The sequence below is a fragment of the Pantherophis guttatus genome, chromosome 1 (assembly GCF_059756535.1).
Source record: "Pantherophis guttatus breed Tessera chromosome 1, ASM5975653v1, whole genome shotgun sequence".
Lineage (NCBI taxonomy): Eukaryota > Metazoa > Chordata > Lepidosauria > Squamata > Colubridae > Pantherophis > Pantherophis guttatus.
Window position 1 is genome coordinate 30,380,051 of NC_142063.1, and position 25,268 is coordinate 30,405,318.

The following is a 25,268-nucleotide window of genomic DNA, read 5'->3' on the forward strand; positions in this document are numbered from 1 at the left end:
TTTAAAAAAACCCCAAAGATTTATTGCAGTAGTACAATTTTAAAAACACATTTGCATTTAGTTAGGACTACTAGTTTTGAAAGTGGCACCACAAGGTCATGAGCTAAAAAAAAAAGAAGCTATGGATTTAGAGATATTCAATTAGCAATCCTTGTTTGGAGAACCAATTTTCAAGCAGCGAACCGCTTACTGTATTTCTAGTAGCCCATTAAGCATGTTGAGATTCTTGGGCCTAAACATACAGCTGTACCTTTGTTGATACCGTAACATCTTGCAAAATGCGCAATTAGTGATGTAAAACCCAGGATACCCATCAATGGTATCCCTGTCCATGAAGCAGAATGTTCCTCTATTGCACGGTAATTTTAGAAACGTATTTGTAGCTTCTCCAGACAGCTCTAGAAGTGTAAAAATGTTAAAAAAATACATTTTTTTTTCCTTGAAAGGGAGCAGCACCCTACCTTATTACTATTTGGATGCCTTTTGGTGGCCTCCAAAGCAATGTTCCACTGTTGAAGGAGAGAGGCACCATTTTAAGAAGTTGAAACTGACAAGCAAAAAGGATTCATGGCTTACTGGCTTTTAAACTTATTTCCCTCAGTTCACTAGAAATGATTTCCAAGTGTTTGCATTCAAAAATAAGCAGGAGAAAAAAGGAACACACAACAGAAGAGGAAAAGCAAAGGTATTTACAGTGTTGAGAGCCCGTCTGCGATCCTCCCCTGCAGTCACAAAGTTACGCAGCCCATATCACCTGCAATTAATAAAGTGCCTTTCTTCTTACAAATTTCCACTTGTTTCATTAACAGAAGTAGGTAAGAGGACAATCCCATGTCACCAAAGATCTTTGAGACAAAGCCCAAAGTCAGTCACAATTCCATCCACTGCCACTTTGTAAATTGACATGGCTTCTACAGAAGCCAGTAAAGACATGCTTGTGGATCATTGTATTGCTATCTTTCTATACTAAGTCTTAAGAATGGAAGAATCACACCATCTGGCTTTAAATAAAAACACCTAACTAAAGCAATCTTTGGTTTAGCAACAGAAATATAAAGGAGTAGTTTCCCTATCCTCCAGATAAATCCTTATTTGGCCAGGGGGGAGGGGGGTTGGGGGGGGAATCTGCATAGCAAAGTTACTTAAAACCCTATGCAATTCCTTATATGCACTCCAGGCTTAAATAGAAGACCATCACAGAAACACTGAATAAAACTTATTTGCCAATTTAGAAGTTCTTGCATAATTGCAAATCTTTGTAATATAGGAAAAAAGCGCCCAACACAGAATCGCCAAAGCATTAATGTCGGACAAACATTGTGTGCGCATTCTTCCAGGGAGGATATTCCACATTATGGGTGTACCTGCTCTGCTGAAAGGCTGAACTGGCTCCAAGGCAGAAAAACATCTAAAACTCACATTGCTCGGACTATTAACTAAAAACACAGAGTCCACAAATCAGGCAGCATATAAATGATGGAACAGAAGCTATAGTTGCCTATCCAATTTATTTTGGATCACTAGGCAATATGAAGGCAGAAACTGCTTTATGAAGGAGCAAATGACTACATGCCATTTTCTCCTTACTCCATGACAATATAAGCAATCCCTACCCAGACCTGTCGGTTACGGATATTTTTTTCCTCTGGAGTTTCACACATGATGGTTTGGAAGATGCGCTCAATGAATCAATCATTCTTATGATCAAGTAAAAGATATGTTGGTATGAAAGACATGTGATGAATCCTCAAATTAGCCTGACTTGCAAGACTGTCCCTCGTCCTTTTTAATGGGAAAAGTAATGAAAAACTGCCTAACCCCCAAGTTCTGATCTCAGCATGGACAGCCAACACTGTGCGGACAAAGAAAAACACCAACAGACACGCAAAATGATTGACGGCCCAGGAAGCATCTGAAATAGATCTAATATATAAACCCACTTTAAAGAAAGATGGACAAGAATAATACAATGAAAATGGAAAGCTTTTTTACTTCCAAAATCCCTCCAAAATTCAAAACAAAATCACAACAGATTTAAATTCTATGTACAACATGCTGTATCCACTAACGGGACACAAAAAGGAGGAGAAGTCCTCATGTTCTCATCTCCAGAGTGCCAGCTTTCCAAAAGACAGAGAACAAGTAGTACACAAAACCAAACTGCAGGAGAAGTGTGCTTCCACCCTATGAAAGAATGTATGGACACAAACTTTCTGACGACAGCAGTGTGGCTCTATATTTGCAAATTATTATGGGCCAGCCTTTCTTTGGTGTCGGGTGCTAGAACAAGGAGCCTGGGAACTCTGGATGGCTCACTGTGAAAAATATTCAGAAAGATCTTCTAATGGATGAATGCAACACATACAAAAGATATAATTATCGCCAGTAGCTTTTTTTTTTTTTTTAAAGGATGGTTTTCTGTATTAAAATTATGGCAACAGAGTTTAGAAACTCATTAAAAAAGCATCATTTGCCAGAAGATTCCTGAAATGTACATTTGTGTGGTAAGTTTGTAAATGATGCACACTCCATAAAACCAAGAAGTCCAAGGGCATTGCTAGAACCAATTGACCAGGGTGAGTTTAAGCATCTGCATGACTCTCACATTGCTTTCTTCCATGATTCTCTTCCTGTTTCCATGCTTCAAATGATTGCCTTTCTTAGCTTCTTTTAAAAAATACAGACTAGAAACAAAATGTGCAGGTAATTCTTTCCTCTTCAGCACACACACACACACACACACAGACTGTGACTCAGAACTGCTGAATTCCATTGCAGGTGTCAGAAAATGGGAGGAACTTACACCTTGGGCAAAAGAAGAGTTGCTGGGGATTCTGCAAATGAATGTCAGAACCCCCCTGTTGTTCCAGGCACTACCGAACTGACTCACAAAGTCTTCTACAGTGACGGTGGGTCATAGAGGCCCAACTATTTCTTAGCGGTGTCCAGTGTACGCCTTAAACCAAGAGGTAACTGAGGCTGCTGCTGAGGAGATCATGCCACCAGCACTGCTGCTGGCTATCGGTTGAGAAGCCTGCGTGCTCTGGCTCTGCAGCATCTCTAATGGCTGGGAGGGGATATCGCAGAACCGTGGGCTGGGCAGGTTCTCCCAGTCTGTTCCAAGGTCAGTTTCTTCATCACTTATGTGCTCATCTCCACTCTCATCTGTTTCACCAGCACCGCTGGGGTCCACAAACTCCATGGAATCTTCCAAATCAGCACTGATCTCAAATGGTCCAGACCTATTGGTGGAGGGGAAGGGGGAGAGGGCAGGGAGAGAGATGCTTTGATCACACACTTGGTAGCAAAAATGGAAAAAAAATAAGCACACATTGAAGTTTAAAGGTGTACGAGCTGAAGTAAAAGAGTCGACGCTGAGGATGTGACACTTGAGGCTGAGCAACTGACTCAAAACCTCATCAGAGGAAGCTTGCATGATGGAGCAAGAATTTTTTAAAAGGTCACAGAATAAGGGAATAAATACTTGGAAGATCCCATAAAGCATCAAGTTATAAGAAGTGTTATTTTTCTATGGGGTATGGCAATTCATGAAGAACTGAGGCAAACTTCAATCCCTTGTCACAATGAGAAAAACTGAAAAATAGGCAAGCTGTTAACCGAAGTCAGAAAGTTACTGCTACTATTTTACCTAGAAATTTGTAATTCCTGAACAAAATACCGCATTTCTCCGAAAATAAGACAGGGTTTTATTTTCTTTTGACCCACAAAATATGGCCTTGGCCTTATTATCAGGGGGTTTTATCCCTAAACCTCGGCTCCAGAGCGCCGAACAGCTGCTTCCCCAGTGCCGCTCAGGCCGCTGCCTCCAGCAATCGTGGCAGGTTTTTCGTTGTTTCCCGTGCAAACAGCATGAGGTGAAGAGGCAAGGCTGGGGGGAAGGGTGGGAACATGCCCCACACGCACCTGCCATCCATGCGGACGTTCTTCTCCTGGGTGGCGGCAGCATGTTCAGCTCCCCAAATCTGGCTTGCCAATCTCAGCCGGCAAGGGGAAGTGGCAGGTGGGGAGGTGTGGGGAAGGAAGGAAATAGAATGGTATGCTTTGGCACTCTTTCCGCCCACAGTTCCTCCCTCACGTGTCTCCACACAGCCCCCCAGTGACTCGCAGGCTGCATGGGGATGAAGGGCCCACTTGGCAGGCACAGCGTCCAGGATGGAGGCCCGTTTCCTTGAAAGGTAATGCAAGAGAGAGATTTGCCAGGCGCTCCCAATCAGAGTTGCAGGTCCAAGGGCCGCGGTGAAAGCCTGCCACAGAGGCAGGGGCTCACGCTATCCAAGAAAACACTTCCGGCGAGGGGCTTTGAGAGTTAAAGTCATGGCACCTTTGCAAGAACAGAGTTCCTCTTGTAGAAAGAAAAGTCTGGATCTTTCGGTGAGAAGACAATTTTGATATGTTCCTCTGAGCGTGGCGGAGGTAGTTAAGGGGAGAGCAGTCTGACCATGTTCTATTCACAGTGCATTTTATATTAAGAAAAAAAGTAGAATCCTACTGAAGACACACTAACCTGCTCGCACACTTCGTCCGTCTGTAGGCGGAAAGGGAGTGACAAAACACACCATTCCATTTCCTTCCTTCCCCACCTGCCACTGCCCCTCGCAGGTTGAGATCGGCAAGCCAGATTTGGGGAACTGAACGCGCTGTCGCCACCCAGGAGGAGAAGAATGTCAGAAATGGGCTCTCTCACACTGCCTCCTTTCTCTCTTCTTCTCCCAAGTGGCCAAAAAGGCCATTCCGCATGGATGGCAGGTACGTGTGGGGTGCGTGGGGCATGTTCCCCCTCCCTTTCCCCCCCCTCCGGCCTTGTCTCCTCACGTTGTGTTGTTTGCGCGGCAGCTGCACATGCGTTTAAGTATTGGGGGGGGGGCTTATTTTCAGAGGGAGGGCTTATTTTACCGCATGTGCTCAAAAGGCCAATTGGGCTTATTATCCGGACATGAGGAAACACGGTATATCTGCAATTGAAAAGGCCCATCCCATATTCCTGGACCAAATTCTTTTTTCTCTCTGACTTGGGAGAGTCGGTAATGGTCAGATTGAATGTTATTTGTGTCATGTATTGAATATACAGTAGCTTATCAAACTTCACTATTGTTTAGAGTGATATCTGACACAGAGAAGGGCTACTAGGAGGCTCTTCTAGAAAGCTAGTGATGGCAGGGAAGAAAGTGGGGCATTTATTATTGAATTGTTTCTTACCTTCCCAAATGTTCTGTCTCAGGACTGACCAAGTACATCAAGTTTCTGAGTGTATGTAGAGGGTGCAGAAGATCTAAGTTGACATGCTGGAAAAGCATATGAAGGAAAGCAGAATACTCATCAGGCAGGACTTGAAAGATGAGGAGGAAACAATGTAAAGCCTTCCAAGAAGGAAAAGAAACCAAATGAAAACTACCTGAGAAAAGCAAAGGTAAAGGATATTGGCATTTAGCTTTTTCACTGCCCAGGTGAATTTCCTCCTGCTAAGATTTTCTCCGCAGAACTCACTGCAAAATATATTAAGGTGCAAATATTAAGGCATAAAATCTTAAACAAGGACTCAAGGCAAATAAACAAACATGTTTTGGATCACTCTGATTTGGCAAAATAGATTTGTTGGAATAGCTAACAGAAAAAGAACAAGGCTCATCTAGTTCTATTTTCCATTTTAGAAAAGAGCCACTATTACAGAATTGTGTATATAATTCCTCCCTTCCTCTTTAACATCCAATCATACTGGTTTGCAAAATTGAGCATAATTATCGTATTTTTCGGAGTATAAGACGCAGCTTAGTTTTTGGGGAGGCAAATAGGAAAAAAAAATCTGCCTACCAGGTATTCATCTGGCTAGCCTCCTTAGTCTGGTCAGCTTCAGCACATTAGTTTGCTGGTTTTTATCCCCCGTTTGGGGATAAAAAACAGCTTCTAAAGCACAACTGATCTTTGGATCTTTGGCAAACCACAGAGATCGCTTCACTCGCTAGTGCCTTGTTAGGGCTGAAAAAAAACTTCACAGCTGAGAGTCGGAGGGAGCAGGCAAAGGCTTCACTGGGCTGAAAAAAAGCTTCGAAAAAGCTACATTTGGAATATAAGACACACCCAAATTTTCAGCCTCTTTTAGGAGAAAAAAAGTGTGTCTTATACTCCGAAAAATACGGCAATATCAATAACAATATCAATATCAATAACACCATTTCACAAAACAACCCCTAATATTAAGGATTCGTCTCTCTAGTTTAACTTTTGCAGAGGCTTAGGAAACTTCCCATTTGAGATTTGTGTGTGTGAAATGAAATTTAATGAACACCTACTCCAATGATATAAATGCTAGGAATATTGCAGCTCTGGGCGGTCAGTATTTTAAAAAATGAAGTCACAAGAGGGTTTGCTGTCCACCACCTCTAAAGTTTTATCACCATCTCTGAATCCAGTCACATACTTGGCTGTCTGTCAACCTACAATTATTACTGTAGTATTTCTGTGAAATCTTAGAACTCGAAATTTGGTGTATATAATGTGCTATATTATAATGGTTACAATTCCTAGAGCCTGTCATTCAACATAATATTCTTAATAACCGTTGTGGCATGTATTCTAGCTCCTTCTAGATTCCTTACCTGTTATATAGCTTTTTGGGAAGGTTGACATCCAGTATAAGTGATAAAATGTTAGTAAGCTGAGTTGCATAGCACAAAGCAGCACTGATGGTATAAGCAGGATTGTTATGCTCCATGTCTAGAACAGAAGGAAAAAATCAGTTTTGATGGCCACACCAGAAAAGGCAGAGTCCAAGAATTCACAATATGCTACTCATGGACAACAAAGTACCCATAACAACTATGAATGCTGTTTGTGGAATCTCAAATTTTAAATAAAAAGCACTTTTTAAAAATAACATTTGTAAAGTCTCACAAGATCACCAAGTGCCACTAAAGTTCTTGTGTGAGATCCCTAAGAGGTTGGGTTTTTTTTTTTTGCACCCAGGGCTGCCAAAGCATTGAGATCAGACCATTTGTTTGCTTCTGAGATTTCTGAGATGTAATCTCAGTTAATGAGCTATCATCTTCTCAATTATGAGAGCTAAAAATATGCTTCTGGGAAACTCTCTGGCCAATATCATGTTCTGCAATTCTTAGGCTCCCCATGAAAATCATGGCTCAGTCAGAAGGTAGTTTATGTGCTTTTCTTACATTTCAATAAGCCAAATATCAGGGCAAGATCCTCAAATTGGCATTTCAATCTTAATTTTAAAAGATGATGAAGAACCTTGAGACTTAAAAAAAAAGTTTAAATGATACCTAAATGACTATTACCTGGTCCTTGTGTGGTTTTCTTCTCTTCTACCCAATTGTAGTAAGCGGAATAATCCCCGTTGTTGGGAAGAGTTATCCAAGGTCCTGTGATGCCAATGCTGGTGTCTCCATTATGGTCATCACACACCCATCGCCCAGAAAGGTAGGTGGTCCTCCTGGCTTCTGCAAGCTTGCTTACTGTGCTGGAGGTCATGGCATTGTCGCTCTCTGAAGAGACATCTGTGGAATCCCTAGAGGAAAGGCAAGGAATGGTTACTAAAAGGATTGCACAGTAGTTCAGTATTCCAGAAAGAAGTTTCAGAGTGTGCATGATAGGAGGAGGTGTGATTGTTTTTAAAAAGTTACAGAAAGGAACTATGTTTGCAGCTTTGTGCCATTTATGCAGGGAAGGAAAAGCACCAATTTTCTTGGGAGTAAGCCTCATTATTATGGAATGAATACTTTCAGACTCAGTGCCTGGTGAGCTTAGAACTGACAAGAACTTCTGAGAAGGGAGGAAAAAACGGAATAACTAAGGATAGAGCAAGCAAGCGGATGATGGTGCAGAGCAAGCCAAAGATGGAAGAAACAGCTGCTAACCTTCTCTATTCATGCCTGTAAATTCCCACCCCCCAAAAAAACTCTTTAAAGAGGCTTGGCCATGAAATAACTCACTTCCTTAATGAAGAATTGAGGAATTCCTCCAGCAAGAATGTCAGATGGGAAGCAAAGCAGATGATTCTTGTAAAGGAAAGGGACTGCCTAAACGCTGCTGAATCTAAGATTCCAAATTGGGGAAAGAAAGACCAAAGGACATGAACTCTACTATCAAGATAGCTTATTTCTCATAATGGACACTATAATCTAATGACAAACGGGAGGTTCAGGGGAAAGTGTATTTTATTTCACTTTTCACTCTTTGAGAATGTGAAGGGCCAAATGTGAATAAATTGCTTTACTGCATTTTCATATTTCTAGTAGCTCCTGACACTTGCAAGTACTTGTCTGTTCCCCACCTCTATATAAAGGCCCTACTGCAAGGGTCTCCAAACTTGGCAGCTTTAAGACTTGAGGATTTCAACTCCCAGAGTTGAACTTAAGTCCCCAAGTCTTAAAGTTGCCAAGTTTGGAGACCCCTGCCCTACTGGTACACTTCACAGCAAATGCTTGGAACGGTATTTAAAGCACTTCAAGCAATCATTAAAAACTCTGATTCTATGAAACATAGGAAAGTGCCAGTTGGGCACCTTACTAGAACAGAATTAGGAAAACACATGGTACATACTGAGTGCTAAGAGTCCTTACTCTCAGCTGTTGTATTCAGGAGCAAAGCATGCCCTACTTTTGAGCCTGGTCTGGTAAGAAGTGGTGGACATCTCCACAAATAATGCATTTTGAGAAATCACCACTCCAGGATGGGGAACAGTAATTATGATTCCCATTTTAGTAGAAAAGGAAAAAAGTATAGAGGACATATCAAATAAGAATAAAAGAAAGTTAGCAGAATCATCAAAGATGGTGAGAAAAGATTATGAGTTGTGGAATCCTCGTCTTCTCTGGACTTAGTCTGTCTGCAAGTGTTTCATTACCAAACTAGATAACATTAAACAACCAGTTGAGCTTTGCAGAAATAAAAGTGAAAATGCCAAAGACTGCAAGAGAAGAATCTAGAAGAACCGGGACAAGATCTAAAAAGAGAGTCTACGCCTTCAAAGTATTTGCTACTCGTGGAGAAAACCAGGCGGCAAAACTTACTTAGAGAAGAGACTATAACTATCCAAGAACTTCAACAACAGGTTAGGAGCTCCAGCCCAAGCAATCCATTTAAGGAAGGAGTATAGAGGAAATGCTTTCTATTGAAAAGGGGATAAATAGAGTGCTAGCTACCTATGTGATAGGCCAGTGTTGGCCTTTCCAAACTAATACTTCTGAAACTCCTTAATTATGTCCCTTCTATGCAAACGTGTTGGTTTCAGTCTTGTATACAGACTACAATTGAGCCCCAAAAAAATCTGTTGCTAAGGGAGACATTTATTGAGTTTTGCCCCCTTTTACGACCTTTCTTGCCACCGTTGTTAAGTGAATCAGTGCAATTGTTAAGTGAATCTGGCTTCCCCATTGACTTTGCTTATCAGAAGGTTGCAAAAGGAGATCGCCTGAACCCGAGACACTGCAACCGTCATAAATACGAGTCAGTTGCCAAGTGTCTGAAATTTGATTACGTGACCATGGGGATGCTTCGATGGTTGTAAATATGAAAAATGGTTGTAAGTTATTTTTTCCAACACAGTTGTAACTTTTGAATGGTCAGTAAACGAACTGTTGTAAGTCAAGGACTACCTGTATTTGTGGTTGATATGTCCCAGCATTCCAACTCTGCCAGCTATCCAAGGGTTCAGTTGACTCATTCCAAACAATAAGGTATTTGCTAAACCATATAACAAATATTGTATGGTACTGAAGCTTCCAAATATCCTAAACCAGTAATGCATTCTCAGCCTAATCACCTCAGTGTTTTGAGGAAAAACTACCATAAAAAAGGGAGAATACAAATTAAACAGACACTTCAATTTAAATAAGTAAATTCAATTGGCTTCAGTGAGGCTTATTTTCAAATAACCATAGAGGAGAACATCTCAATTCAGTGCATCTTCTGCGTCACAGCCTCCAGGTTTTTCGCCCCTCATTACAAATATATATATATATATATATATATATATATATATATATATATATATATATCATTTCTCCTATATAGACTATGAAAGTGAACCACTTCCTGAATATATGGTGAACCACATCAGCCACACTCCTCCTCCTCCTCACCTCAGACCGATTTTCACTTCCTCAATAGGGAATATAACAGAAGTTAATTCCAGGACATGTGACCGCCGGAGATCTGCCAGATGCTCATGATGGCTTCTCAAGTCATAGTTCTTCTTCTCTACTAGCTCTCCAAGCCGGCGATTGTGCCTCTGGATTTTCTCCTTCTTGTCCTGATGGCGCTGAGCCCTTCGGTAAAGTTTCTGGTTCTCATCTTTAATCCTAAGAAGCCACTCTGAATCTAGAACAACAAAGGCAAAAGTAAAATCTTTGGAAGACCCTCAAAATGGCGCAGCTAATTACTCAATGGATAATGTATGAGTAAATTATTTTACTAGATAAACAAAATTATACATTGTTATCATTAGTAGAAATATGTCATGACTGTGAAATAAAGCAGCGTCTGGGATCTCCAAGCAGGATTAAATCTGAAATCCACAGCATAACATTTTAGGATGCCAATGTTACCTTGTCCCACCTAATTTATCACATTAGAAAACTTTTTAAAGAAAAACAGAAATTGACAGGCTGTAAGGCTAAGCAGCTGCTTCCAGCATTATCTTGATCTTGAGTAAAACGTCTAGGCCCAAAAGAGCCTCCTAGAAAAGAAAAACAAAGCCAGCTGCAGCCCAGTATTTGGTCTGCATGTCTACTCACATTCCTCCCCGTAATCAAAAGAAAATTTGGCAGAAGTAACAGGAAGTTATTAAGATTTCAAGGTAGACGGCATTCATAAATCTTGCAAAATCTGGGTTATTGAAATACTCCTCTGATGGGAGTTATCCCAACATTTTAGCTGCTGATCTGGAGAGAACTGAAGGGAGATTGATGTTCAGCCTGTTTTGGACGCTTGTTGAAATAGCAATCCGGTAGTGCTTTTGATCCTTAGTTGCAGGGGTGGGCTGCTGGGGGTTTGCAAGGGTTCGGGAGAACCTCTAGCTAAGATTCTGTGCAGTTTGGAGAATCCCGAAATCCCATTCCTGGCTGGCCCCACCCAACCCACCTCGCCCCTCCCAGTAGTCCCCACATGGCCTGTTTTGGATGCAGGCAAGTGCAGGGTGCATACAGAGGCTCGGGGACGGCAAAAAACGGGCCTACTGAAGTTCGGGAAGTTCAGAGGGCCTCCAGAGCCTGGGGAGGCCGTTTTCGCCCTCCCAGAAGCTCAAGCAGTCTCCAGAGCCAGGGGAGGGCAAAAACACCCCCCCCCAAACCGTGGTGCAGGAGACCGACTAATTCATGCCCACCATGGCCATGCCCACCCAGCAACCGGGCAGAGAACCCCTTGCTAAAATTTTTGAAGCCCACTCCTGCTTAGTTGTCACTGCATTTCCAAGATGTGACTATGGTAAGGATCATCTTTACACAATTTCCGCCATAACAACAGCTACAACCCTTCTCGAGTAGGTTGGACAGAGATGGTTATCTATATCTTGGTTACATCTCAAGATCCTGACCCTTAAAGCCTCAAGCACCACAGAGCTTAATTATTTGAGGGACCACTGCCACATCACACAAATCAGTAGTAGAGAAAGCTTTGAAGATGTCTCACTTTCAAAGGTTAATCTACATGGTACCTAGGAAAGGGTGCTGTGTTTCTCACAAACTATGGAATGTCCTCTCTAGGGAGATACATTGAGCCGTAAAGCACCAGTATTTTAAAAACACAGTAAGGAGGCATCTCTATTCATTAACTGATTTTTTAATTTTATTGATTTTAATACTACAGTTTAATCTGGTATTTTTGTTTTAAATGTGTGCTGCTCTCAAATAAGTAGAAAAGCAAGGAATAAATGTAATAGATGAACAAATTACAACTAAAAGAATAAAAGAGATTATATATCCAACTACCTAATAGTATTCTTCAACACAAGCAGACGGATGCTAGGCTGAGGATGCATTTTCCATGGAATTCTTGCTTTGTAGTTTTAAGATTTCACTTTAAAATACAGATAATTCCTAAAATGTTATCTACATTTTAATATATTATTAATGTGAAAGAACATAAAAACAAGAAACATTTTATATAAATTTATCTTTAGATAAATTTGGATGTTTTTAATCTTTGAGCCTAAATTACTTAATCTGTTTCTTAATAGTTTTTAACTTCTATATGTATTTGTATTTATTATGGCTGTTCACCGCCCTGAGTCCTTCGGGAGTAGGGCGGTATACAAATATGAAAAATAAAAATAAAATAATAAAATAATATATACGTACTGCTGTCAAATAATTCTCTTTGGACTAGAACATTGTTTTTCAAATTATGTACCTGCTCTGACCCTGTTATGTATTAAAACTGCTGCATGTTAGGTGGTATTTAACACCATGTAAACTAAATCAAATAGATGGTAAATATACAAATATATGTTGGAGGTGCAAGAAAGAGGTCAGAACATATAAACACACGTGGTGGGATTGTGATAGTGCACAAAAAATATGGGACATGGTGTTTAGAGGAATTAGAGCACTTTTGAATGTAAATTTAGATATGTCACGAGAATTGCATTATTGTTGCTGGTGGATCAATGGGATATAAATGAAACAAAAAAAGAAATGATTGTAAATTTGATAATGCCAGATAGATTAGTGATGGCTAAATACTGGGGATGAAATTGGGATATTCAAAGAAATGAATGGTATAATGAAATTTGAAGCGTGGCAATAAACAATTAACAGAAATTAAATTTAAAAAAGGGATGATTAAAACAAACAATTATAATGAAATATGGGGGGATTTTATAAAATCAGTGTTGGTGGAAGGCAAAGGGAATAAACCTACTCAAGAATATATGCTGTTTTGGAGGGGATAAGGGCACATTCAGAATATATTGTATATTTTTTAGCTGTGATAGAAGAAATATAAGGGGGGGAAATGGTCTCTGGGGGTGCATTGTATTATTTGTATTTTTTTTTCTTTTTTGTATTTAGATGTCTATATATATGTTCGTATTGTTTGCATTACTTGTATTTAAAATAAATTTAAAAAATATTCAAACAAAATGTTGCATGTTACCCAAGAACCTCTACTAGTATTGAAGAATTCTAGAAGCTCACTTGAGGGCACCCTAAATGCCAGGTAGGCCTATTTGGCTAATCAATTTTACATAATATTTAAACATATGGATGGGGAGTTACTGTTTTTTTAATCTTTTATACTGATTTTTTAATTGTTTGAAAGCTGCCCACTAACAGTGAATGGGTGACCATATAAACAAACAAACAAACAAACAAACAAACAGCACAGGAGTGAAAAGGAAAATTTGAAATATGAAGGCAATAACCTTTTGCACCATTAGTCCTTTTATCAAAATAGCTTTGATAAGCTAATGAAACTGGTTAAATTAACTTTGTACAGTTATTGGAAAAGTTATGGGCATAGAAAAGGAATTTTGTAACAGGAATCTGCAAAGACTTGTACAACCATCATTTACTTTTTGCTATTTCTTCATTTTCTTTGCATATTGTTTGCTTCAGCTGCTCAATTCTCATCTTGCAAGACATTATTTTCCATCTCTGAAAGCAAAAGAATATCTATTAGGATCTTTGCACTGCACATGCATCTATAAAAGAACATCTATTAGAACTTCTATAAACAATTTTTGCATTTTTAAAAAAAATCATTTTGTTCAAAGTAAAGAGATGGCTAACTCAATTTCCAAAATCCATTCAGTTTAATCAGCAACCTAGAAGCTGCTGAAGCCACTGTAAAGGGAATGTTAAGTAATTAGGATGCCCTAGATCCGTGATGGCGAACCTATGGCACGCGTGCCAGAAGTGGCACACAGCGCCCTCTCTGATGGCACGCAAGCCGTCGCCCCAGTTCAGCTCTGCTGCACATGCGCCTCCCACAGGCCAGTTGGTCTTCGGGTCTCTGCTGCGTATGCGCAGGGGGATGGAGTGTATGCGGGTGGCACACACATGCTTGGGCAGGGTACGTGCAGGGGGGCGCACACACATGCAGGGGGCGCACACACATGCAGGGGGCACATGTGTGGGGGCCACACAAATTGCATTTTGGGGGTTCGGGCACGCATGCACGCATTCGTGCACACGCTTTGGGCACTTGGTCTGGAAAAGGTTAGCCATCACTGCCCTAGATTTACCTTTAAATTTGATATCACAATTAACCATCTATACTTTGGTTTTGCCTGCATTTTAGTTTTACCTTCATTTCAGAAGAGAGTTACACAACAGAATGACTGATACATCAAACAAACTGTCTAATGCAAGTTATAGATTTTGATTATCTGGTCGGTCTTTAGGCACTTTCTCAGTAGTAGAAAGTTTCTCTAGGCCAAGCTGCAGTGATCCTCAAATAGCAATAGCAATAGCAATAGTACTTAGACTTATATATCGCTTTACAGTTTTCGGCCCTCTCTAAGCGGTTTATAGAATCAGCATATTGCCCCCAACAATTTGGGTCCTCATTTTACCTACCTCATAAAAATGGAAGGCTGAGTCAACCTTGAGTCTGGTGAGATTTGAACTACCAATTGCAGTCAGCCAGCAGTCAGCAGAAGTAGCCTGCAGTACTGCACTCTAACCACTTTACCACCGTGGTTCATAGGTAACAAGGTAAAAAAGAAAAGATAAAAGAATCCCTGCAGATTTTATTCCCCTAGTCGTTGCCAACTATAAGGCACGGTGCTCGATTCCATTTCACAGCCATTGAGCCAGCGCTGTCCAAAGACATTTCTGCCGTCATGTGGCCAGCATGATGTCACAGAGTGCTGTTACCTTCCCACCGAAGTGGTACCTATTAATCTACTTGCATTTGCATGCTTTCAAACTGCTAGGTTGGCAGGAGCTGGGGTGAAGACGGGAGCTCAACCTGTGCGTGGTGCTCGGGTCTTGAACCTGGGCTGCCAGCTTTCCAGCTGACAAGCGCAGCATCTTAACCACTGAGCCACAGTGCTGCCCTCTCAAATAATGATGGCAGTCAAATCCTTACAAAAAGTTCTATATCAGACAGGAACAAAAAGTTCTATATCAGGGGAGCTAAGTGCCACTTTCAATAGGCACATATCTTATATCAAGAGCAACTGATACCCTTTTAAAAATATCCGACTATTGTACTATTTAATAATGGTGTACAAAATGGTTTGAGTTTGAAATAAATTGCTCCAATATTAGTGGAAGTTTTCCAGCAATACTATAACACTCCTGGAAGTGTTTTGCACTCAAAACCACCTTGTTTTGAGTGCAGGCTTGGAGGAGGGCAATTTTGAGCTATGAACACTTTTGGAATGCCTGGAATAGCATCAGCATTAGGTGAAGTCAGAACAGTATTCTGATATTCCAAAAGAGATTTATTTCAATATAATCTATCTTAAGCAACCAAACTTTATAGATACAATTTAAGCATTTGTTCATTTGGGCTGAAAATCAGTTATTTACAACAATATGGGCACCATCACCTTCATACCGTATGAGACGGAGCACCGTGAATAACAGTACTAAGGAAAACTAGTTGAAATGAAATATGAAGTGAAAGAATTCTGCAATGCTCACCAGTTGATCTGCTATCTGCTTCCCCTCTATAGCTTTTAACAACCTATAAAAAAGTGGAGGAGTGAAAAAAGAAATAGAACATTAACTGGCAACCAGAAATATATTTCTATATTGATTAAGATGAATTATGTTGATTGTATATTAACATCAACTTAAATAAATAAAGTAAAATAGAATGAATTAGGACTTACTGAGATTGGAATTCATGCTGTTTCTTTCTAAGGTGCTTTAATCTCTCTTTTTTTTCAGAAAACCTAGAAAAGAGTAACATTTAAACGTGTTTCTCAATAAATAAGAATATGAATAACCTCTACGTTAGAAAGGCATTGCTTAGAGTATTATCACTTTATCTTTTTACATTCTATGTTGAACATGTCATTTACTTCATAAATAACAAATTACTGATAAGCAACAAGATGAACGAAATGACAAGGATTTTTTGGATATGCACTGGACTTGTTAGGCAGAAGTGGCAGAATGCAGATTAATATCCATTGATGGCCAACTGGCTGATCGCCAAACTAACTAGAAATTAAAATTCTTAAGCAAGAGTTGCGAACTTGTTTAGCTTGGATCTCACCAAAATCAGTATAACCATGTTCGTCTTTAGAAAAGCTATGCCAGAGAATAAATAATTCAAAACTATGAAACATCACAGTCTGTACTTATGCAATAAAACAGGATTGTCCTATCTGAATTTTGGAAGGCAAATTTTATATAGCTATATAAGACTAATGGGCACACACCAAGGACCTCACCCACACAGGATGTTACGAAACAGCCGACTAATCTGCAAACATCAACTCCATCAACCAATCAAGATGTAACAACACAGGCAACCAACCCGCTCACAGCAACAAAGCCAGCACCCCACACCTCCCCACCAGTATTTATAGAGAGATGGCAGCTCCGATCACGCTTTCCTCGCACAAGCACGAAGCCGAAGACACCAGCCTGAAGATGACGAGTGGGACCTCGTCGAAACGTTGCCAAGATACTCTCAATCTTACACGGAAAAAGACCCGAATATACCAAAACTTGCATACCCCTATCCGTGAAAAAGATTCTACTGTTAGTGAAAAGATTCTAGCACATCTGATTTTAAGCTATTGATGGAAAATATGCATTTATGTTTAAAAAATGCATAATATAAAACAATAATGATTTTCTTTGTTCAGGTAAGGCTATGCATGTTTACTTAAAAATAAGTTCCACTATGTTCAATGTGACACATTTACTCTTAATGAGTACAGGACTTCAGAATCCTAATGGAACTTCCTGGAAGTAATCCTTTAGCTGTTTCCACATAACATACTGACCCATTAGCCAATTATATCCTAGCAGAGTTTGTTACACAAACACAGTCCATGTGATTGGTTTATAATCCCTGTGACCCTAGGAAATTGGATAAATTGAATAAAACACAGGTAAATTAACCACAGGTAATAATATAATACAACCTAATCATTCAGCAAAGAAGGGGAGAGATTTCTACATAAACACGTATAAGAAAATATTGTTCTTCATTTCTAATTTCCAGCAGGTCCTGTGAGTTCCAGTTATAGTCAATAAAGATACAAAACCCCCACCTTTCTATAACCATGCTATCTCTGTGGAATGCTCTCTCAGTTGAGAAATATTGTCCCACTGCTGACAATATTTTTCAGCAGCGAACACAATGCTCTTTCAAAAATCAAGGTGAAGAAAAATGTGTAATGACTGTTTGTTGGTTTATGTTTTTGATGCTGGCTGTTTATCTTGTCATTTAATATTTGCATTTCATTACTGTGATTGACAGATGCTGGAAGTTTTATAGACAAAAAAATAAAGTCACAGTATTTGTAATAAATAATTAAAATCCAACATGCATCCTATCAATCTAGCTGGTATGTAAGAGGGCAAGGATATTTGACTTCCGTTAAAAATTCTCAATCAATAAGAGAAGGCATATACAAATCCATCTCTCAGAAAGGTCTGTTTATGTATTTATTTTAAGGATCACCCAACTCTGGGTGGCACACAATTAAAAAAAAAACATTTTTGTTTGTAAAATGCTTGAAAGCAGTCTTTCCACACTTAAAGAACTTGTGGTGGGGAAATTATGGGCACACTCCTGAACCCACTGAACTGAAGGAAACTTACTTGTAAGTAAACTTACACTGCACTGCTATATGGAGTTAGAAGTACTTAGTCCTCATTTAGTTACTACAACTGGGACTGGCAACTTTGTCATTACGCAAGAATCACTAAATGAAATTGCAACTGCTTATGATCTTACTTGTTTTCCTTTGCTTAATAGACTGTGAAGGTTTTACCTGCAAGGATTGTTACAAAGTTACTTGTTCATTACCAGCATAACCAAGAATGGTTGCTGTATAAAGCAGTCAATAATGAGGACCCGTATTTAGCAATAGGCTCTTTTCCATGATTGTTCTGAGGCAAGAAAGAATCATAGAAAAAGCAGTATTTGAGAATGAAATTTACCAACAGATCAGTCTGGATCAGAAGAATAATCTCTTACAGGCTTCTCAATGTAACTCTTCAGAAAATTAGACATTTAGCAGGAGCATAGCTTTGTCAGCTTTTGTGTGACAAAAATACTCCGTTATAAGAACCCTGCTACAATTTGATTGACCTACTGTACTAAGCCATAAAGCAACAGATTATAGTCATTGTGGCCTAATATAAATGTGTAAACTAGCATTAGCGTGTTTAACAACATAAAATTCTGGAAATGTGAATGCTCTGATTGTGCCTTAGACTAACGCAATTCGACCACGCCATGAATGACAACATTTGCCCAGAGGCAAATAGAGTAGGGAATAGTATATGACAGGGGGTTGGACTAGACCAGAAGACCTCCAAGGTCCCTTCCAATTCTGTTATTCTGTATTGAGCAATGGTTTCTTAAATAATGGACACACCATCACTACTTTCAAGACAGGAGATAGTACATCTTCACTAAGATGCACTTACCACTGCATCCAACCTCCTGTGACTTCTCCAGATGCTTTCACCAATAATGTAGGGTAGAGGTCTCATTCATATAAAGTAATGCTAACAACACAGAGAACACTGTCCACTTCCTCAGGAACTCAAGCTCAAATCAATCGCAGAACACTCAAGGCACAGCTTCTATTATCTTTGCAGTAATTGCCTAACCAGTGTCCAAGTGAATATTTTATTATCTGTAGATTTTATTCTACAGATGCTTAACAACATTGCAACAGGCCAGCTTCCTAGATGGCTTTCCCTAACAGTAACCAAGTAACTTTAAACCTTATTGGGCAATTATCCAGAAATATAATAACAGAAAAACAAACTTGTTGTTTAACCCCTTTTATCATCATGGTATAACCTCAGGTGCAAACTCTTACCTATATTTAGTGATATTCTTTGTCTGATGCCATGGTTGCTTTAAGTATGTTTTCTGTTGCATTATATCCTGGAACCTTTCAATACACATGGAACTTCCTCATGGATCAGTTACTACAAAGAGGTCAACTCAGGAACAATCCATCTGTTAAGTGGTGCCTCTGCCCTCTTATTCTAAAGATCAACCAGGCCCTTGACTCAATTGCCCTCCAAGGCTTACGAAACTCCCCATGTGTTGTTTGGAAATCAACAGAATCTATTTTGGTCTCATGAGTGAAACATGACAAGGGAATGATGGAAATGTTTCTCTTCCTCATAACAAATTGCAGCTGTTCTAAGACAGCTCTAATGGCTATCTGCTTATCTAAGCTGGGTCTATGATCATCTGGAATAAGATAATGATTGTCATGGTGTCTAAGAATTCACAAGTTGCTTCTCCTCCCACCATAGGAAGGCATGTTAAAGTCCTCCATAACAAAATAGCAATGAAAATCCAACATCAATCATATCATGAGATTGAGCTGTGCAGCAAGGAAGTTGAAACTACAGTAGGACCCCTACCTTGTCCTCAAAGCAACCTCACAAATAGTACCTTACATCCAGGTATCTATGGAACAGTGCCTCTGATGTCCTGGAAAATCTCCCAGATGATCTTTACTCTATCTCCTCTGCCTTGGGGTCATGCTTGATGCAAAATCTGAAAGCGAAACAGATAGATCTCCGAGAGAAACCCCACCACCCCCTTACCTATTGAGTTCTCAGCAACACATGGCAAGCTTTTCCCTTCATCCTTAATGAAATCATGGATGATAATACATCTAGTGCAGGCAGAGCTGGCATTTAACATCATCAATTGCAACCCAATGTAATCTGTAGACCTGTTATCTGGCTCCCAAGATGAGGTTCAGGGGCTACAAAAAGGCCTAATATTTCCATTTTCTAAGGGTGCCCATTTCACACCCTGCCATAATAAATCACTTGATATACCATGGCAGCTAATTCCACAATTTAAGAAAGGCAAGGAAGCACATAACTTGACTGCCAAGAGCAGACTGTCAAAACACTGAAGATCTCAGCAGTTTTTACTGAACCGACTATGGTTTATTCAATTAACCCCAATCTCTTTATACAACTTACCTGTAATATATTTACTGAGACCAAATACCCATTCAATTTAATCTAGCACAGGGGTGTCAAACGTGCGGTGGCACATTGTCATCATGGAAAAAGCAGCTTTTTCCCCTTCGCTAAACCAAGTGTGGCCAGTGAGTGCAGCATCCGGCCCACAGGCCGCAAGTTTGACACCCCCATCTAGCATATTGTGTGAATGTACTCACCTGGAGTTATATAGAGTCTTACATATTGGTCTCAGTATCTCCTCTCCTCAAAATAAATGAAACAAAGAGCAAAATACTTATGCCTTGAACCCAAATGTAAACATATTTTAATGAGAGTGAAGGTTCGTTCTCTTGTGGGTTGGTTTCCCAACATTTCATTACCAGGCTAGGTAACATCTTCAGCAGAGTTCAGTGGAATTTTATATTATATTTTAACTTTGGAGTGACTAAACTGGCAACCCAGCCAATCATCTCTAAGAACATTTAAGTTACCCTGAGATGAAGAAGCAGGACATCTGTTTCCATCATATTTGACCACTGATTGTATTGGCTACTGAAGAACTGAACATCCAGCCATCACAGATTCTCTATCTAGTCCCATAACCTGCGCTCACCTTCGCTAACCAAAGCTTTCATTCATTTCTTTTCAAGGAGCCTTGGTGGCGCAGCAGACTAAAGTGCTATTAAGTAGCACCAGCTGCCTGCAATTACTGCAAGTTCAAATCTCACCAGGCTCAAGGTTGACTCAGCCTTCCATCCTTTCGAGGTAGGTAAAATGGGGACCTGGATTGTGGGGGCAATAAGCTGACTTTGTATAAAAAAGAACACCGCTTAGGGGGGGACCGAAAGCCCTACTAAGCAGGTATATACAAAAATATGAAGGCTATTGCTTAACGCATTGTAAGCCGCCCTGAGTCTCCGGAGAAGGGCGGTATATAAATCTAACCAATAAATAAATAAAAAGTCTAGCTCTCAGGACTTGAGAAATGAACCCTTTGCCACTGGCTTTCACAGATCCCTTCTTTAATTAATTATAAACGCGCTTGACAAGACTCGTGTTCTACTATAGACTCAGTGGCTGGCTCTGCGCATCACACTTGTCCAGTCACTTTAACCACAAATAATTTAATTGACCCAATTTGTCAGCTCCCACGATCCACCACAGCATAAGCTAGCCACAGAGGTTTAGTACACATCAAACACTAAAATGTGGTTGGCAGAAAAGCGGGAGCAACCTTTATCCAATCCCTTTAAAAATGCCTATTACGGAATTCTGGAACCTTTGCGTTTCAGACGTTTGACCCCGCCCGCGGGAGACACCACGGCAAACAAATAAGGCCAACAATCCAGGGCCCAGCCCAGTCTAGCCCAGCCCAGCCCCGTCCTCTTCGGGCACCCACCGCTCAGAATCGCGGCCATCGAAGAAAACGAAGTCGCCGCTGCGGACGCACTTGGCGCAGGTCAGGCGGCGGCGGGTGCTGTTGCAAAGGGGGCAGCGCTCCACGGCCACATAGAGGCCCTCGGCCCCGGCTTCCGCTTCCGAAGGGTAAGCCGCCCCTTCGGCGGCGGCGGCGGCCACAATGCCGGGTCGCCGCCAGTTCGGGCCGGCCCAACCGTCGCCCCTGGAAGACGCCATATTGCTGACGGGCTAGCGGCAGGCCGGCGGTCACGTGGGACTTTGTTTTCAAACAGAGGCATGATGGGGGAAAAAGGGAGGCGGGGGAAGAGCAGCACGTGAAGGTCGGGGGCGGAGCTAAGCAAAACCACAGAGAGGCTGCGCGGGGAGTGGGGCGCGCGGAAGAGGGAGGCGAAGTGGGAATGGCGGTTTTTCTTCAGTTGGAGCCTCAATGTTATCCCGGGAGGTCGAAAAAGCACAGAGCGATCCATTGGGCGGAAAGCAGGATTTAAAAAAAAGACTGCGTTCCCATGACGTATTAAACCACCGACCGATCAAGTTAATTTTAGTTTCATTGTGTTCTGCAAGCTCAATTTGCGCGGTCGGTTTTGAATTCAGTGCACGGTGAACATCCTCAAATTATTTCTCAAACCACGGATGAACATTAAAAAAAAAAAAGGTCCAAGCAACATGCAGATTTTTTTTTTTACTTCTGTAAGAGTTTTACGCATGATACAGGTGTGAGAGAAGCTGCATAAAAAAATAAAGGGAGACCAGTATAGATCTATTTCAAGCTTTTTAGCTTTCATCAGCTAGCCATACCCTTACTTGGATTCGAACCTGGTATGGCTAGCTGATGAAAACTAAAAAGCTTGAAATAGATCTATACTAGTCTCCCTTTATTTCTTTATCAGCAAAATATAAATTTGGTATAAAATGGTTGTCATGAATGCGACTGTTTGAGGGCTCCTGGATTGGAGCTGAAAGGCAAAAGGGAAGCAGTACGCTCCCTCCCATATTGGGGTAGACAGGTGCTTCGATAGAAAAACACTTTATATATATAAATAAATAAAATACACACACACACACACACAGGATTTATATGGGAAGCCTGTGCTTTGCTACCTTTCCTCCAAGGTTCACTTTCTACAATAGGGCTAGAAATCTGCTTTGCCTTAGAAGGTGGCAAACTGTTATGGTTATCTTTATCTGTCTAATCAGTTGTGTGGTTATCTGGATCATGCTCCCCCCTCCGTGAGATGTATTAGCTCAAATTCAAATTTAAAACATTAAATCAAAAGTCAGCAGAACTCAATGAAATTTCAGACAAGATGACAAGATGACATAGTATTAACTATAATTAAATGGCTCGATTTACACATGGTAAGCGATGATCTCATTAAGATTTGTTGAAATCAAAGCCAAATAAACCACTCTAGGCAGCTTACAATCAATTGCTTAGGTAATTACATATTTATTTATCATTAAATAAATCATTGTATGTTTTAGTTTATTTTATGCAAAATAATTACATGGAGGTCACGCAACACTGAATTCAATTTAATCTTCAATATGCTGAAATCTAAATCTTTTACATAACTTTGTTTCCTTATTAATGTTATGTATTTGAATAGTAATATTCAAATGTTTTCTGGACTATTTACAAATATCTGATAAACATTAAATGAGACAAAACTAAGGAAAGAAGCTATGTCATTCAATTACTATGTACAGGTTTGAAATACTAGAACATAGAATATATACAAACATCATTTTTTTAAAAAATAACTTAAGTGACTTTCTTGAAACCTTTTAAAATTGGATATATGTTTTCAAATGCTTCATATATTTCAGAACGGTCTTTGGCACCTAAAAATAATTTTAGAATTAGTTTTAACTACATTTAATTTCATCCTGCTACAAAAACATGTTCTTAACCTGCAGTTCTGTGCTACTAACTTGGAGAATAATGAAATTCATTTGGACTTCTGTATAAAAATAGATAGGTGTGCATGATCAGATACATGCAAATGCCTTTAATTAATAGAATTAAAGAAGTTCCTAATAATAGGAAGGTGCATTTCTGAATTTAAGATTATTATTCTGTATCCTGAGTTCTGGGACTACAGGAAGATGTCCATGACTTGTTTATTATCATTTTATTTATTTTATTAAATTTAGAGGCTGCCTGATTCCAGATCACTCTGGATGGCATACATGATGAATTAAAAGACAAAAACAGAAATAAAGAAAATAATGGAAAAATCCTGAACTTCCAGATAGACAAATACAATCTCCCCAAAAATACCTTTAAAAAAAAAAGCCTGTGAGAGGGGCTCAGTAGCCATCCTACCCTGCCAGGCCTGGGAGCAAAGCAAAGTTTTAAAAGACTTTCAAAACATTGGGACAAGAACTGTGGACATCTTCAGGGAGATGCAATTCCAGAGAGCAGGCACAATATAGAAATCCCATTACCTTCATCCCAATAGATCAGGGGTCCCAACCTTGGCAACATTACGACTTGTGGACTTCAACTCCCAGAATTCCTCAGCCAGCATGTGCTGGCTGAGGAATTCTGGGAGTTGAAGTCCACAAGTCGTAAAGTTGTCAAAGTTGGAGAGCCCTGCAATAGATTACAATTTTTTTGAACTGAAAGGACGTGGAATGCACCCACTCTGCTCAATCTTACTGGAGGGCAGATTTTATTGGAGATAAATAGATCCCCAGATGCTTAAAACTTTGAATTGTTCTTTGACATGTTCAGATGATGGAAACTGTCTCTCTTCAGATGCCTTTTCTCAAACTAAACATGGAGTTTGCTCAATCTCCCCTTGTAAGGCAAGAGTCATCCCTATTGCTCTTCTGTGCAACTGTGCCAGTGCAATGTCCAGAATTGTGAGGCACTCAATGTATATTGACTAATGGTGAATGGAGTAGACATATTACGTCCCTTGATTTAGAAATTATATTTTTACTGATGCAACATATAATTATGCATTTTAAAGTCAGCAGACACATCATACAATACTACTGACTCATATTCAGTTTGTCATCAACTACAATTAGAAGTTCCTTTTTACATATGCCCTAATTAACTTTGTTAATCTACCATTGTTGCTTTTTTTCCCCTACTTGAACCTTATGTTCACCTATATTACATTTCATTGTGAATTTGTTATAAAGTAGGAAATACATCTATTGTAGTTTTTTAGAACTCTCACTGGCCTTTGAAACCAACTATAGTATCCTTTCTAGACTCCCCTCCATAGTTGGGGATTAGGGGCGCTTTGTTACAATGTTTCTTGGTAGACAGGGGGATAGGAGAGATCAGCCCAATGGCTATTCATCTGAGTGTTGAGTGGTGGTGATGCCCCAAGGGTCAGTTCTCTACCCTTCCTATTTAACATTCATATGAAGCCATTGGAAGAGATAATCCAAAATTTGGAAGTTTATATCAAGATAGTGATAATGGTCAACTTTACATTGTTACCCCATGTTAGACTGGTAAGGCCTGCATGGGAGAGAATGGGCTTAACTAAAACCTAGTAAGATGGAGTTACTATTGTCCATCAGGATTTATTATCTGTTCTAGAGATGTCTCTTCATGAGATGCCACTACCCCTGAAGAAGGCAGTGTGACTTGGGATTCTGGACTCACAGTCCCTGCTAGAACAGCAGATGGCGGCTGTGGCCAGAATGGATTTTTTTCAGCTTTGATTGGTGAACCAGTTGCCAACATAGTGGAGTAGGAGGATC

The 25,268-nt window shown here is 40.1% G+C and overlaps 2 protein-coding genes and 1 long non-coding RNA gene across 3 annotated transcripts in view; 1 reads left to right on the plus strand and 2 right to left on the minus strand.

Moving 5' to 3' along the window:
* On the minus strand, positions 1–21,817 carry ATG14 (autophagy related 14). The gene is made up of 10 exons (XM_034433433.3): positions 21,517–21,817; positions 15,815–15,877; positions 15,624–15,666; positions 13,544–13,625; positions 10,116–10,353; positions 7,311–7,540; positions 6,615–6,732; positions 5,414–5,504; positions 5,218–5,303; positions 1–3,242 (listed from the first exon to the last, which is right to left on the minus strand). Exons 1-10 carry the CDS (start codon positions 21,750–21,752, stop codon positions 2,936–2,938), a joined length of 1,494 nt encoding a protein of 497 aa, XP_034289324.1. The 5' UTR covers positions 21,753–21,817; the 3' UTR covers positions 1–2,935.
* The window catches only part of LOC117675103 (uncharacterized), a 14,494-nt gene continuing 10,725 nt past the window's right edge, over positions 21,500–25,268 (plus strand). The window contains exon 1 of the long non-coding RNA XR_004594119.2: positions 21,500–21,576. This is a non-coding gene — a long non-coding RNA (uncharacterized LOC117675103). The remainder of the gene's footprint in view (positions 21,577–25,268) is intronic.
* The window catches only part of TBPL2 (TATA-box binding protein like 2), an 18,076-nt gene continuing 16,109 nt past the window's right edge, over positions 23,302–25,268 (minus strand). Inside the window, exon 7 of the mRNA XM_034433434.2 lies at positions 23,302–23,381. Within this exon, the coding sequence (XP_034289325.1) occupies positions 23,302–23,381 (80 nt within the window). The remainder of the gene's footprint in view (positions 23,382–25,268) is intronic.